The 17059-nt window shown below is 45.2% G+C and overlaps 1 protein-coding gene across 12 annotated transcripts in view; it reads left to right on the forward strand.

Annotated features, from left to right (window-relative positions):
- Positions 1–17059, forward strand: part of Ptprm (protein tyrosine phosphatase receptor type M) — a 619038-nt gene that overhangs the window by 140910 nt on the left and 461069 nt on the right. For 11 of the 12 annotated variants that reach the window (XM_063232111.1, XM_063232116.1, XM_063232118.1 and 8 more), the window contains exon 2: positions 15697–15819. In XM_063232111.1, coding sequence (XP_063088181.1) covers positions 15697–15819 — 123 coding nt within the window. Of the gene's footprint in view, positions 1–15690; positions 15820–17059 lie in introns of those variants that run through there. The other variant, XM_063232113.1, reaches the window with a different exon arrangement.

Consider the following 17059-nt stretch of genomic DNA (forward strand, 5'->3'; position numbering starts at 1 on the left):
GCCACTGAGCTAAATCCCCAGCCCCAAAAGTCCTGTTTTCAAGTTGGGTGTAGTAGTCCATGCTTATAATCCCAGCACTCTGAGAGGCTGAGGCAGGAGGCTCACCAAATTCAAGCCCAGCCTGGGTAACTTAGAAAGACCTTTTCCCAAGACAGGTAGATAGATAGATAGATAATTCAGAGTGAAGGTTCTGAATTCAGTCTTCAGTAATGCCAGAAAAAAATCCTTTCTTCAGAGGTTGTTAGGTTGCTGCTAATTTGTGTCGGCTGTTGATCTTTATTTTGTAGCTTTCCTGGTGGTGTGGGAAGACCGACCAAGGACTTTGCGCCTGTGGAGCTGTGCGCTGGGGCTCCTGCGGTCACTTCCTTTTTGGCACCCCTGTCCCCTCCCCTGTCCCTTACAGAGACAAGCTGCATGTCCTTGTTCCACTTGGGATTCTGTGTAATCTTTGTCTTCATTTCCTCCGTTCTGCTTGGTCCCGTGTCCCATTGTCTCTGGGCCGAAGTGCATTGTCTCTGCAGCGCAGTGCAGGGCGGCAGCTGCTGCTCCAGCTGTGATGTTAATTTCCTGTCTGGCGCAGCCCTTCCGAGCTGGTGCCTTTCAATGTTGAGAGAGATTTTGATCTCCGATCTCTTGCTTTGTGTCCATGCTCTCCTTGTCCCTTTTCTCTTCTTTGCGGTGCGGGGGATGAACCCAGGGCCTTGCACATGGAGATGAGCACTCTGTGGCTGGGATGCACCCCAGGCCTCCTGCCCATCCTCGTGGATTGCATAGGAGGTTCCCCTCAGGTTCATTGTCTCTAGCCGGGCTTTCATGCACATTGAGAAGTAAACAAGCAGTCCGGCCACAGCTCCTGTAAACTTGCCTGCTGCAGTCTGCTGCCCCTCTGAGCCCCGTTGGTTCACATGCTTTCATTTATCCGGGCTTGAGTTGTGTAGCAGAATTATTGACATTTGATCCGACAGTTGCTCTGATATGTTTGAGGAGAGTGATCTTGTTTCTTTTTTTTTTTTTTTTTTAAATTTTATTTAAGGAGAAAAGAAAAAAAAAAAGCAGAGAAAGGGTACAAGTTATACAGATTTGCAGAAAAAAAATGAACAGTAGGAAATTACTAGTTAATGGATTACATATTGTCATCTTAGAAATAATTGTTCAAGTCACAAAATTAAAGCTTGTAAAGTGGACATTCCATCAATGATACTGCAAACAGTTCTGTTCAATGATCCAATAAAACTCTGTGATATCATATTCTATCTTATACACTTAAATATACATGCAGTTATATAGTTTAGAGCACTTTCTTTTCCTCTCTTTTGTACAATGACTATTACACATTTTGGGTTTCATAGCTCTCACGGTTCTTATTACTTTTTTGGAAGAGAGTAAAACCAAATGTGACAGAACAGAATCGGTCAAGTCAAAAGGGTGGACATAATAGATAATGTGAAAACATAATACAAGGTGATCAACAATGGTTACCATAATGCCTCCCGCTATCTCTAATAGAATTGCCTATATCATTAGTTATAATACAATTGAACAAAACGGTAAAGAACAAAACCGACAAAACCAAACCATTGGAGACATTGTAGGTCTTCAAAAGTAGATAAAAGTCAATGAGAATGGGCGTTATAATGAATCTCATTATCTTCACAGCTGATGCCTAAATTTTTGAACCTGATACTATCCAGCAAAACAGAATAGGGGAACATCAGTTAAAAACCAGATGGTGAGAGTAATACAGGGCTTTAAATCGAGGTAATGGAAAATCAAAGTGGGTTACTATAATATATCCTGTTATTTTTTTTCCTTTAATTAAAAGGATAAAAATTTTAAAAAAGTCTTAAAAAAGTAAATAATGGAGTGGAGATTGAGATAAAAGAGGGCATAATAACGAAACAGCACAGATCAAAACATAACCATTTAAGCAGAATAGTGTTTCACCACCAGATAATCCTGACCTAAAAGTAGTTACCATATTGTCTCTTTCCTTGAAATCCTTGAGTACAACTTCGTATACTGTAGCATTAAGTATATCAAAACAGTGTAAAACCATTTAAGAGAATGACAGCATTACAGAGTATTTAGAATCGACTAACAGAAAATGAATAATGGTTTCTGTATAATCTCCTTGTCTTTAAAAGGTTTTTGCTTATACTATCATACATAATAAAATCCAGTAAGATACAACCTATTTAGACCATTGGAGACAGAAGGACAAAAGCTAGATGAGACTTCAAAACAAGATGATACTAAATCAGTATTACCTATTAAGATGTCATTTTCTCCAAAATAGCTGTTCCTATCATCCAATCTTCTCTGCCTCATTTCTGTTGAGCTCTTATTCTGACAAAAGCTACTCACAGAAATAATCCAGGAGAATTTTCCTAATTTAGCAAAAGGTAAAGATACTCAGATGTATGAGGCATACAGGACCCCAGCTACCTACAACCCAAACAGAGCAACACCCAGGCATATAATAATAAAAATTCCAGAAATTCAATACAAGAACAGAATATTAAAAGCTGTCAGAGACAAGAAACAGACCACTTACAAGGGAGCACCCATCAGAATTACAGCAGATTTCTCTGCACAAACCATCAAATCACGAAGAGCGTGGGGGGAAATAATTCAAGCTTTGAAAGATAATAATCTCCAGCCAAGATTGAGATATCCTGCACAACTGTCCCTGGAAATTGATGGAAAAACAAGGTGCTTCCAGGATAAAGAGGAACTGGGGGAATTTGCAACCACCAATTCAACTCTACAGAGAGTATTGCAGGATATTCTAAAAAAAGAAAAATACAAAGAATCCAGAAATAGTGGAGGCCACAACTAATGGAGCAGAGAACAAAGTGAAGAAGACAAACTGACAGCTACTGACAGAATAAGAGTGATCTTGTTTCTATGTCTTTCTTTCACTCAGTCACCCCCGCTGTCCTCAGACCTTCACTCAGTACCCTATAAAGGATCTTCGTTGATGTTATGATGTCAGTGCTGCTTGGCCGTGGAATTCATGGCCAGCATCGGATGCAGTTTCCTTACATGGTGGACGCACAGGTAGCATCCGTGGGCCCGTCCACCTGCCTGATGTGCATAGCACAATTACCGTGTGAGGGAATCTTGCTTCCTAGGAAGTGGGACGCTGAACTCAGGCTCCTCCCCAGCTGCTCTGCCTCTGGGGCCAGGCAGAGTCCTGACTGCTTCCTTGAGGGCATTCTCCCACACAGCATGCCCTCAGAGATGCTTCTTTGAGCCTCAGCAGCCTACCCTGCTGCCCAGCGCCACTGTCCTTCCTAACTCGGAACGGCCCCTTGGAAACTTCTGGTCCTGTGTCACCTTGTCCCACTTGGAACTCTGTCTGGCCATGGGTGTGTCCCATGTTCTTAGCTGGATTGAGGTAGGGGTGAGAGTCCTGTACTTGTCTCTTCCCACACTACACAGTGGACCCGCCTGGTGTGGAACAGAGCTGCTGGAGCACAAGCTTGCTGGAGGGAACCCAGAAGAGCCAGCAAGAGTCCAGAGCCTGGGGTTGGGCTTGTGGGTGCATGATGTGGTTTACAGAGCATGAGAGCGGGATGCTGTCTTGGTGCACACATCCTTGGTCACGTGGGCTCTCGGGGAGCATATGGTGGGTGTCAGAGCCAGATAACAGAGACATGGACACCACAGTGGGTCTTCCTTGCCCTCATCCTCCAGTGGGGACAGGAGAAGACTCTTTCCCTGATCCCCACATCGTGATCCCAGAAATCTCGAGGGAGACCCAGGATCCAGGTTCTGATAAGCGCTCCCAGCAATTCCCATGCAGTGGCCACTTTGTATAAATGCCCAGCTGTGCCTGGGGACTTCACAATGTAGAGTTAGAAAACTTGAAAAGCAGCCCTGCATCTATGCTCAGTGGCTCTGTTTGGAAGGCGAAGGGGCTCCCCCAAGTTTGAGCTGATGCGCTGGGAGAAAAGCATGCCACACCTTTGGCAGTCGATGAGCTTATCGAGGAAGGGGAGCCTTAGCGGCATTGCAGGAGCCTGCTGCTGGCCGCAGGAGGGACCATGGCCTGCCGGCAGTTTGTGAAGCAGGTTTTTATGCACGGACAGATCACTGCTCAGGGTAGACGTGGTGTCAGGTCAACCCAGCGCCCTAACCGTTGATCTAGACTAGGCTTCTTTTCTTTCCTCAAGGAACCATTCAAGTCCACATTTTTTCCCTGACCTAATTAAATCTTCTAGTTTACCCTGGGTTTTATTATTTTAATTCTGAGGTTAGCAATATATTAAAGCCAGTAGGTCTTTATTGCGAATGATTAGCGATGGTGCCATACTTTGGCTTTCCTGCGGTTCAGGCCACATCTGCATTCCTGTGATAAACACCACTGTGAAATTTATGGGGTCGGTGGGCAACACAGAGACTGATGCAGCTTGGATTTTGTTCCCGACTCCAGAATTTTCACATCTGTCAGTTGTACTGCTGAAGGGGGCGCAGGCTTCCTCGTTCTCCCCAAATCCAGGAAAGCTGCCGATCCTGGCAGGTATGGTCCCACATGTGAATGGTGGCAGCTGGAGGAGAGGAACTCTGCTCGGATAGGTGTTCCCAGTGTAGCCAGGGTTCCCTAGCAGCTGGTGGCTTCAGTGGAGCCTTGCAGCTCCCAGAGTACCACGTTCGACCATTGGCTTAAACGTTCCAGAAACTGAGCTGCTCTGGGAGGCTTCTTCTGGACAATTTATGGCCCTGAGCAGGGTTACTGTTCCGTAAGCCCAGTTGATAGTATATTGCACTGCAAGGGCTTGTTTTGTATTCAGGAGTCCCAATGCTAGGTTAGACGCTGTTAAACACCAGTGTCCAGGATGAGCAAGGCCAGCCATAAGCTTAAGGAGCATCCTGATGACAAGGTCCAGGCCACAAATAACTAACTGTAAAATCACCCTCAGGACTGTTTTGCTGGGGAGCAGCTCTGTAGCAGAATACAGGACCCTGGGTTCAATCCCCAACACCGCAACAATAACAGTCAGACTATTAGAGCCAGCAAGTCCAGCTTGTAATCAGCCTTATAAAAAATAAGGAAGTATGATGAGAAACAGAATTCCCTGCTCCCCATGAGTAGAATCTGGAATCAAACAGGACTCTTCCCAATCTTTTTATGAAGTCATTGACTTTGATATTGTCCTGTTTTGGGGGGAATGTGTTCCCCGCTCACTTTTCATATGTCATATGTCCTTAAGGAATTTCTCTCAAAGGAAGAAATACCTGGTGATCCAGATGTTAGTTCTTGGGAATTGTGGTCCTGCACACAATAGGTGTAAACAAGTTCTTTGGTGATAGATGTGATTTGAGACCCAGTGTCATGGGTCCATTTTCATATGGTGGTTTTTTCTTTGGAATTTTAGGTTTCCAGTGTCTAAAACTAAGAAATGTAAATATTCTAGTAACTTCAGATGTGAGCAAAGCAGGTGCTGAGGACAGAAGTGAGTTACAGAGTCCTACTGATGCTTTATTAGGTATAATTCCATGGTCCTTTCAGAAGAGACCCCTTAGTCATTTTGGAACAGGCACCCCAACTGTGTCCTGGCCCCCCAGAACTGGAAACACCAGATGTCTTGTCCTATGACCTCAGGATCTTTGCTTTCCCCAGAGTAGAAGCGGGTCAATGCTGCGCAGATCTTCCTACATGGGGTCTCTCCGCCTCTCCTCCACCTTTGCTTCGTAGTTGAACACTGAGCTCAGCCATCCTTGTTCCTTGTGTTATTTTTCATTACTCATTTAATTTTTATATTCCAACAATCCCTCCACCGTGATACACCTGCTGTACCACAGCATGTTTTAACCTCCCTCATGTTAGGAAAAAGAATTCTTATCTCTAAGAGAAGAGAGAATAAATAAGAAGGATCAACACCTTAGAGATCATCTAGGTTGTCACTGTCAAATATTGTTGAACAGTGACTTTTTGTAGCCCCGTTCTTTCATTGCCTGTGGACTCCATGCCCCCATTTAAAGCAAATGAGCCTGGGGCAAGTGCCTTTCTCCTGTAATCCCAGCTGTTCAGGAGGCTGAAGCAGGAGGATCATTTGAACTCAGGTGTTTGAGACCAGCCTGAGAAACCTAGAAAGACCCCATGGCCACCTGAAATAAATAAGTGAGAAGTAACTGGAAATTGAAATATATGAGCAAAGGTACAGGTGGCCTGCAGAAGGCTCACCTTCATGTTTGGAAGGAGCATGAGAGCCCTGAGGAATTTAGTTTGAAAGACCACTAAACACATCCACGATGCCTCACAGACAGGACACTGGGCCAGGAAGAAAGCGACATTCACGTACTTGAAGAAAAGTGGATAGAGATAGGTAGGTAATGAGGTTAGAAAATAGAGTATACAGTATGTGTGTGTATACCAGGAACACATGTATGCGTACACAATCTCATAACCCTCAGAACATTCTTGAAGATAGATGGTTATAGATGGAAAGACAAGGAAAGCTTTTAGCTGGCAGGGCTGGGACCCACCTCGGTCTGTCTGGAGGCTGACGTCACCTTTGGACCTTCGCACCTCCACCCTGCTGGCCAGTCGCTACCCCCAAAGCCATAGTCAAGCAGGCACAGAGCTGGGACTAGGACCCTGCCTGCTGCTTCCCGTGTGGGCCCCCTCCCAGCCGGCCCCAAGAGCAAATGAAACAAGGGCCAAGTGCTCATGTAAAGCAAGAGAGACATACCGGTTCTGCTGACCTTGAGAAGGATTCTTCATTTCCTCTATTTTATCAACTAACAATGAGCAGAGAAAGCTGGCGGGCTTTTCTACTTGTACATGTTGCTCTTAGCTTGCAGAATTTTGCATGAAATCCACCTCTCTGTCATTTTAAAAATTACATAACGAGTGTTTTTTTCTCAAAGCCTCCTTTCTTTATAGCCTGAGTGCTGAAATTTGATATTGAGCATTAGCTACTTTGGCGTTTCATAATCTGGAAAGCTGTGTAATACATGACCATCAACATTCTTGTCCTGTTTCAAGCCTCAGACCAAACCCCACTGAGGCACAAGCAGAGAGGGCGGGGTAGTCTCTGTGCCTGGCGTAGCTTCTGCTGATGTCTGCTGGTCACAGTCCTGTCACATGGGTCTTGCACTCACAGGGGACCACGGTGCCTCAGCAGTTACACTTACAGGCCGAGGTGTCTCCACGGAGTCCTACATTAGTTGTCGGCTGTCTAGTTTTCTTTGTGTCTCCACCTGTCAGGACAAGGAGATATTTGGGGGCTGGTTGTGTCATGTCTCCTGGTCCCACAGCACTTTTTGTGTCTCTCCTCTCTTGGTCCTTTGTCCCTCAAGTCGTCTTCGCCAAGACAGGACCTTGTTTCCCCTGCCTCTGTTGCCTCCAGTCCCGTCCCCTCTGCTTCCCTCTCCAGCCTGTGACACCATGCCTGGCACTGAGGTCCTAGGGTCAGGGCTGAGAGAGAGGAGAGGCTGGAGGTGGGTGAAGAGGGCACCCACTCTGGGACCCCAATTCCACCTCCTGGGTTGGGCCATGTGTGCTGGGATCTGAGCAGTACCTGAGCATTCGGGCTGGGATGTGGGGTGCAGTGGGAAGAGCCTTTGACAAGTGCAGGATGGGTGGGCAGAGCCTGGCTTTAGGCAGCCTGGTCCCTGAGGTGAGTCTGTGGAGAGCTGGGAATGGCCTGGGTGTGGAATAAAAGGGGAGCAGAGGCCACAAAGGAGGTGACAAGAGACAGAGGGAACAGGAAAAGAACCCATGTCACTTGTCACCATGTGATGCAGCGTGGAGCTCATGAGTGGGTTTTAGGACAGGGGGAGCATTTCCCAGTACATGTGCAATTTCGGAAGCTGCTGCTCGGAGTGTGTGGGATGCACGGGAGGGGATAGATCATGAGGAAGAGGTCGGATCACAGAGGGACAGGAGCCCAGTCTCTAATCCTGGTGTGGGGAGGAGAGAGGGTGGATGGGCCTGAATCAGGATGTGGTTTAGGAAACAGATGCTGGGCAGTGCAGCCCCCAGCACACGGGAGGAAGTAGCTAGGACTGCCCTTCTCGTTCCTGTTTCTGTTCACACAAACCAGACATGGCTGTGGCTTCCTGCGATGCTCACTATCCTGCATCCAGGACCACACTTTTGCACACACCAGATTCAACCTTGGGGCCTCCGTAGTGGATCCTGTGAAGTGGGACCTTCCATGGTGTTGATCCTCAGAGATTTAGCCATGGTCAGAATTATCCCTGAGCATCCTTCAGGGAACTTGTGGCTTGGAGACCCGCCTGATATACTTCTCAGCAATTTTAGCAGAGCCGCATCAAGACCCCCTCAGCACAGGGCAAGACCCTTCTTTCCTCATTTGAGCAGTGGCATCAATGCTGTAGAGTTGAGATCTAGGTTTCAGTAAAAGTTTAGATCTTTAGGTGTAAGAGTCATGCTCTTCCTAATACAGTGCAGTACTGAGCAGGGTTTGAGGATGGAGTAACAGAGACTCAGCCAGGTGGAGGAGAGCAGTTAACTTTCCAGCTGCAGCACATCTAGGCATTGGTCATCAGGCTACAGGACTAAACACAGTGACTTCTCCTTCAAACACCCTGTAATGGATACTGTGAAGGGCAGGACCTTCCATGGGTGTGGATGCCAGGATATCTCCTCTGTGAAGTCGCGTAGGTTCAGGGTACCTGTGGTGTGAGTTCTGCGAATCTCCTGGACAGTGCGGAAGGCACACAGCATGGAAGGGCCTGCGTCTGCCTGTGTCCTGGTCTTTGATCTCATTCTGTGCAGTCTGTTGTGCACACTGCCTGGTGTTATGTGAGCCATTCTCCCACTGATAGGAGATGAGAGTGTTTTAACCAGGAAAGCTTATGAAATCATGTTTACTTTCCCCTTAGTTTGATTCTACCCAGCGAATGTAATAAGCAGAAAGAAATGATCCTTAAGAAATGCACACTTAGCCGAGCTGAGGTGGATTGGCACCCAGTGGACATACCTGGCCAGCTGCTGGGTCCAGTGGTGACTCGGGAGTTCTTTCCTCAGCTGTCCTGCAGAATGAGTCTCGGCCGGTGAAATGATCTAGAGATGGATTCGCAGGTCTTATTAAACTAGCAGGGGTGCTGCTGGGCACTAAATGAAATTCTGCTTTTTATTAATTTCTTGGGTCTCTGCCAGTAACCAGAATCATTTCCTATAGAGTGTATCTCTTCTTGTTGAGCAGGTTCTCTTAGGAGGAAAACGACAGAGCCGGGGCTTTGCAGCGGGATGCAAGAGCAAGGAGCTCACTGCTTGGTCCAGGCATGGTCCTGTGTTGTCCTTCATCACCAGGGAGGGATTGATGACTAATTATCAAGCCACTTAGAGCAGCAATCTCCAAAAGACTTTCTTCTTTTTCTTTTTGAGGAATATGCTATAATCCACTGGTGCAGGGAAGAAAATATTTGAACCTCAACATATATGTATATTTTCTAGTAGCACATTAAGATGTCAGTTCTGTATGTGTTTGTCATAATCTGCCTTTGTGCATTACAGTGTAGCTATGATTTATAAATAAAGGGTGGTGATACTTTTTTAAATTTGAAAAAACAACAACAAAAAAATTCCACAAAAACTCAAACCATCATATTGAGTGTATTTGAAACTACTGAGTTGGAGCCTCTTTCTAACCGAGGCCATGGATTCCTAGGACTGCTTCCAGAAGATTCCAGTGAAACAGGATGGCTCAGAACACCAAGCATCAGCACCAAACAGTGACTTGTGTCAGAGTCACCGGGGGCTCCTGGGAGTCCATGGTGCCAGCCCAGGGCCCAGAGTGTTTTGATTCAGGAGTTCCAGGTGGGGTCCGAGAGTCTGCATTTATAATGAGATCCTGGGGTGGCCCATGGGCCCACTCCGAGAATCACTGCTTTATGATGAGATGCAACCCAGGACACAGCCACTGCAGGGGTCAGGAGAGAAACCCAGATCCGGGTCCATTGTCCTTGGTCCTGGAGGATTTGGGCTTGGACACCATTCTTTTCATTTCTATGTCCCGTTTCTAGGGTGAACACAGACAACTGTCTTTTACACTAACCTGTATTTTTCTGATTTCTGGAACAGGAGAGCAGCCGTGTTTTATTCAGGTAGATGCAGATTTACACAGGGAATGCGTGTAAGTGGTTTCGTTAGATCCAGTTGCAGCTCTGTTAGGTGTTTGTTGGCATGTGGGAAAATAGAGGTCAAGTCTCTAGCACTGTGGCTGCGTCTGTACAGGGTTTAGGAGAAGAAACAGCACCATTGCCCATTTAAAAGCAGATTGAAAGAAAAATATGTGGCTGTTTGTCACAAACCTGCCTTTTAAGAAGTTAGGGACCCGAAGATTGCTAGGAAATAAAGCACATGCTAAGTGTAATGGGCCATAGGAACCTTGAGAACCAGACGACCGATTCCCTTTGTACCACTTAAGACACATCCGTGGGCAAAGTGCACCTTCACACTAGAGCGTGGCACTGCCATTCCGGTTCCTGTGCGATGTGTGCGAACTACTCACTGAACTGAATTATGGAGGAGAGCGTTGCTATAATGCTTCCTGTCCGATGTGCCAAATGTCACCCGTACACTCAGTTTAGAGGCATTTTAGACTTTATTGTTCGGCAGGCAATTAAATGTAGATGTCAGTGTGATTCACAAGCAGACAGCAGGGCTGAGGCATGTTTTTCTTTAACTCTTAAAGAGTCTTGTCTATTATGGCTCACTTAGTTTACCCTTCGAGCTGTGTGACTTACAGCCCTTTATCTTTCACAGCTTTTAAATTTGAAGTAAATGGACAGAACCACCTGAGATGGTATGTATTTTAGGAAACTAGAACACAGGACATTAATTCTTCTGGGTGATACTTTAGTACTATTTTTGATCTGTGTTCTCTATGGAGAGGCCCATTTAATACTTTATGCATTTGATAAAGGACACCTTAAATGGGGTCATTCTTTATTTAGAACAAATGGAAAGAATGTTCCAGAAAACTCTACAAGGACTATTATAGTCTTTATATAAAATAACTTTAAATGGACCATAATTACAGCAATAAGAATGGCTATAATAATGTATAAGTCAGTTTAACGTGTTCAAAGAAGAACAATTCAAAATATGTGTTCATCTTACCAGTTTATGAAATTAACACTTAATTGTCCTTTGCTGACTTCTTTGAAATGCACTTTCCAGAGTTTATTTACGATGAAGGTCGCTTAGTACCAGGTTAGGGTGTTATCTGCTTACTTTACAGAGGCAGGTGGCCGTGCATAGACCAGAAAGAGCACAGTGTTGGATGTAGGGCTCGGTTGAACTGAGAGCCCTACGCTGGAACTTATGGGTCAGATATTTGGCCTCTAAAGCTTGCTGTATTGGTCCAGATCCAATCAGGAAATATAAACAACCCAATAATTTGAATAGGGGACATGTAATATAAGTAAATAAGTAAAAATGAGCTGTTGGGAGATTGGAATAGGAAAGAGGGCTAGAGCAGAGGAAGGAGAGCACTGAAGAATAAAGGGGCAGCAGTGATCTGGAGCAGCATAGCCCCGTGTAGACATTGGGCCAAGCACAGATCCTTCTCAGCTGAGTTCTAGGGTGGGTGACTCCTGCAACAGCTGGTGGAGCCAGGCCCTGAGTAGGCCCTGCAGCATGATCCAGAGGACTTGTGGGAGCTCAGCAAGGCCACCCCTTTCCCTAAGGGTCTCTCCTGCACCCTCTACCAGGGAAGCCTAACCTCATGTCTCCCAGAACAGGAAGTGCAGGAAAAGGGCCTGGACATGTTTTCCTGGGGAAAGCTATGTAAAGTGGGCTTAGAGCTGAGAGGTACAACACCTTGGTCACTGGTGCGGGTATGTGGATGCTATGGTTTTTAAGGAAGTGCAAGAGGCTAATGCGTGTAGATATTTGCATGGCTTTTTGTCATGGAATTAGTTCTTTGAATCATACATATGGAGACAGAAGTCTTATACTGGTTGTGAAAAGTAAATTAAGTAATAGCAATACAGATTGTCTCTTAGATTCAGTGTGGCTGGTGCCTGGTCCACCGTGAGGTCGAGGTGTCTGATCCCTGGCCCCATGGTCTGTTAGGAACAGGGCCACACAGTGGCAGGGGTAGGGAGTGAGCAAGCCAGAAAAGCTTTGTCTGCATTTCCAGTTCCTCCCCATCACTGGCATCCCCACTTGAACTGAGCTCCAACTCCTGTGAGATCAGTGAAAGATTGGATTCTCACAGGAGTACACACCCTCCTGTGACCTGCACATTCAGAGACCTTATTGAGGGCTCCTTATGAAATTCTAATGCCTAATAACCTGAGACGGAGCTGAGATAGTGATGCTAGAGCTGGGAAGTAGCTGTGAATACAAATTAACAAGGCAGAGAAGTCTGATTACACAGAGACCATCACAAATCAACTACTTGTGGGCTTGCTATCAAAACTGTATCAGTGAGAGGCAAATGACAAGCTCCACTCCGAGAGGATGTTAAATTCACCTAATATAACCCACAGGTGGCCATATGTTATCACTTCTGATCACACCTAAGTGCATGATAAATATGCATTTGAATCAGCCCAAGACCAACCCTCATGAAAGAATTGACTTTCATAAAACTAGTTCTTGGTGCCTAACAGATTGGGACTACTAGTATAGATCTCAGGTTGGTTTGTGACCCCCTTCCCAGTGTGCTTACATGTTGTACACTGATTAGTAACTCAAGCCGTGCCCGCAATTCTAAGTAGTAGTTCTCATTGGAAACTCCAGGGGCAATGTTTGAAAGTCCCCAAGACCAATTTAGTGGGTATAGAGTTGCCTTTACAAAGCCAAGTAGAACAGAGTGAAAAAATTTTCACATATTTCAGTAGAGACTTGACGTTTTGTGGGGCTGTATGAAGATTATCTTCATGTTTAGGGGCATTCCATTATACTTCCTTTAAAAACTTTCCAGCTGCAAATGCAGCTGGATTCAACATAGAATTTGGAGAAAATAATTTGCCCATGCTTTTCAAAGGCATTTATTGGGTGCCTACTGTGTACTAGTGCTAAGAAATTCAAAGTGACTAAGATAAAGTTAGACTCAGCATTGCTTGACATCTCGCGCTCGTCAGCTCTGCAGTTTTCAGAAAAATAGCTGGGGGTGTTTGCCGCTGAAACTTGTGTGCTTTGGAACTACACGAAGCTGCCTTGGAAAGCACAATCTTAAGTGTTGTCTTTAATTGGTCATTTCAATTGGATGCCATCCCTTTTTTAATCTTGTCTTATTTTAGCTCAGTAAATCATGTTTGCTAACTCAGGAGTCCCAGCAATAAATACCGTTTTGCGGGAGGAGGCTTACATCCTAGGGCAGGAGGAAATTCATAATCGATCCCGTTTTCAGGGAGCTCCATAATCATACATGAGTCCAGAAAGAGCCATCTCATACTCCTTATGTTTCCTTTCAAGCGATAAAAACAGATGTGTGTGCCGGGAATTGCAGTCCCCTCTCTGGCCCTGTGCTGGTCTCCTGAGCCTGCTTTTCGCTGTGTGCCCGCTTCCCTTGCCTTTAGTGCCAACAGTCATTTTGCAAACCAGGAAACGTTTAGGGCTTTTGAAGAGGACTTTTCTATCTAAGAGGCGCACTCCCCTGTCACCAGACTGCCTTTTGTTGTTCTGGGCACACGCATTCCTTCCTATTTGTTGCCACTAGGATTGCGTGGTGAGACTTTTATCATAGAGCTATCTGGGTTTCCACTGGGTCCCTTTTTCTGTCAAGATTGACGATTATTTCATTCTTTTTAACTGTTATTAGGGCTACTGCTGCTGAGGCTTATTCCTTCAGTGTTAAAGCTTATTCTCTGCATCAAAATTAGGGTTTGCAGCCAAGGGAAAATATTTCTCACAAATGTTTGCATAGCCTTCTAACATTTCCTGTCCCACATTAGAAAGTGTTTGGCATTTTCTAGTGAATCAACTTTGCTTCAGAATGTAGTAAAAGCTGGAAAAAGAGGGAAATATAAATGAGTGATAGCGATCTAGGTAAAATGTTGAGTTTAATGCTGTATGATTTATAGTGAGTTTTCTCTTCCTGGGAGGAAGGTTTAGTTAAGACCAGAACTGTTCCAAGCATTGCAAAAGACATTGCACTGATTTTACCATCCTATGTGGCATTAATGATAGGGACTGGGAAACCTGGCAAAGGCCTTTTAAAGTGGTCCGTGGTTCATTGGCTACATGCTGGTTAACATTTATCAGCACCTTGGAGGTTGAATATTCCCTTTGTGAAATGCCTGGAACAGAGATGCTCTAGACCTCTGATTTGGTTGGATTTTGGAACCTCTGTGCATACAGGAAGCAGAGGGCAGGACCAAGAGTATCCCATCTGCAGCTCAGGGTGATATCCCCTTGGACCGTGCTCTGAACATCTGTCAGAATGGTGAGAGGAGCAATGCATGTTTGCCCGGTCTAGTGAAGACTTTGGATGTGGCAGCTCTTTCCAAATTATCAGCTTTTCTGTGCAGGAGTGGAGAGTTTTACTGTTTCCTCCCAGGAGGAGCTAGGATGAAAGGGAATGCATCTCAAGGAGTAGAGTTGGGGCCTTTTCAGGAGGAGTTTCTGGGCTGGGGATTTAGCTCAGTGGCATAAGCACCTGCCTTGCAAGCAGGCCGTCGATCCTTGGTACCGATAAAAAGAGAAAAGAAAAAAGAAAAAAAAAAAGGAATTTCCAGCATGGGAGGTGTACTTCCCCAAATTCTCCTTGTGTCTTTAGAGACTGTCAGGGAGTGAGTATTTAATTGATATATGGCATTATACTTAAATGCAAAAATATTATTGTGTAGTGAGTTATATAGTATCTGTTGTCCGTGCTTTAATGCACAGAATTTTCATAATCATTAATATGATCAAGATAATCACTCACTTTCTCCATATAAAACATTTTGGGGAGGATCTGATACTATAATAATTCTCAGTAAGACACATTTAGCCGTGTGGCGGTGGAAACTAAAATCATCTATGTGTGTTCCGCACGCTACTGATCTCAAACAGCTGTATTCATGTGTACATCTCGCATTCTGTTATTTTTTGTTAATTTAAAAAGCTTCATTCCTAGTACCAAAATTGAGCAGATGTTTATCCCATGTTTAGTCTTGAAATTATTTTTGCCTTTGAAACGTGTGTGGATTATAAAGTGAATTTATACCATCTTAGCCTTCAGACCCCAAAGCTCAAGATTTTTGAAGTGGGACCTGTTTTATGTTAGACCGAGACTGGTCTTTTGAATAATATTTTGTAAGCTGCGTCCATAGCTCCTACTGCTTCTTGTTCTCAACTATTGCACTAATATTGTGGTGAAAGTGTTGCTCTTTTAATTTTGGGGAACAAATTATAACTTTTCCAATGGGCAATATACAGTATATTTAAGGAGGGTCTATTGAAGTTTTGAATGCAAGATGAATTTTCCAAAGTCCTATAAGTTTAGAAAATGTGAACTTTAAATTTGCTTCCGTTGTACTTAGAACTGTTTTCTACCAGTATTCCCCTCCTTTGAAGAGTGTCGTCATATGGCAGTGTGGACGTGGTTAGTACTTGTGAGCACTTCGCGTGGGTGTATATAGCAAGGGTCAGATCCAGTTTCTGAGCAGAAAGGTCGAAGCAGGCTTAGTCTGGGTTGGATGCGCAGCATCTTGCAGTCATCACAGCATCTCCCGGAGCAGTGCTGGTTGTTCACCACCTCTTTTCTTTTCCTGTTGCAGGTGGCTGCCTCTTTGATGAGTCTTACAGCACGTGTGGATATAGTCAGGCTGAGGATGATGACTTCAACTGGGAGCAGGTGAACACCCTGGGCAGACCAACTCCAGACCCATGGATGCCTTCAGGTTTGCTTTCAGCTTTCCGTTCTTTTTCAGATAAAGCAGTGCAGTCATTTTATCAGAGGGAATGTTGCTGGGTGTTGGTGGAATGAAGGGAGGCATGGTCCTGGAGTGTGGCAGCCAGCGCTGACTGGCTAGCAAAGATGCGATAGTTAAGAGGAATGGTCATAAGAGTGTGCCCTCCTTAAAGCTTAATTACAGTGTGCTTCCTTCCTTTCCGGGCACACCATGGCTAGGTACATAGGTGTTGCCCTCCTGATCTTTTCCCTAGCAGCTGACGGGGCACAATGGACACGTTCTCCGGGCAGTGTGTCACGCATGTGGAGCTCCAGTGGGAGAATCCAGATAGCCATCTCCACCTGTCACAGATAGGGGACCATGGTGGGTGACTTGATCTCTTCCACCTCAGGGGCTCACTGTGCTCCTGCGTGGCCTGGGATCTTGGAAGCATTCAGAAGAAATGTTAGTGACACACAGATGGTGCTCAGTGAATTTTCCACTGAGAGAATGAAAGATGTGCATTTCTCAAACACCAGCAACAATTCAGATTCCCTTGGAAGGAAGAGCAGGAATGTATGGATGAGTGATGTCCACTCACGGAGCTTGACGGTGTACTGGACCCCTTTTCAGGCTGAGATTGGGGCATCCCTTTATGATTTCAGATTTGCAGGTTGATGAGCAGCTCAGTTGGGTGAAACATATTATTCTGATGTGGATTTCAGGTGCAACACAGTGCATACTTTTCAATGAATATGAAGCTTTCCATTAATGCAGCAAATGCTGCAGTAATTACATTAGTAAGTAAGTGTCTACAGGTCAATTTGAAACTCAAGGGAGAGTGTGGTGCTATTCTAGCAAGCTTTATTAGGGTGCCTTCACATTCCTCGCCCCCTTCCAACACTTAACTCCTTATAAAGTGGACCTTTGTGTTTCAACCAGCCTGACATACGGACAGCTTGGGTTGGCACCAAAAGTTTAGATTTTAATTTATGACCAGTCTTGAGTTATGACCCAAGGCCAGCTGCAGGTGCTTCCAGATGGTCTTGGATACAAAATTAACGCTTAAAGAATTCTGTAAGGGATACTACAATGTTCTTTCCTGCATGGGGTTCACTGAGGAATCCCGGGCCAGCATCTCTAAGGACACTGAGCTCTGTCTGTTATAGGAAGGAGGCCTTGAAGGCCATGTAGAGGAGTCCGAGCTTCTAGCTGATGAGTTACACCCAGCCCTCAGGAACACACTGAG

The sequence above is a fragment of the Cavia porcellus genome, unplaced genomic scaffold, assembly GCF_034190915.1.
Source record: "Cavia porcellus strain 051 isolate PalLab524CR breed Dunkin Hartley unplaced genomic scaffold, mCavPor4.1 scaffold_20, whole genome shotgun sequence".
NCBI lineage: Eukaryota > Metazoa > Chordata > Mammalia > Rodentia > Caviidae > Cavia > Cavia porcellus.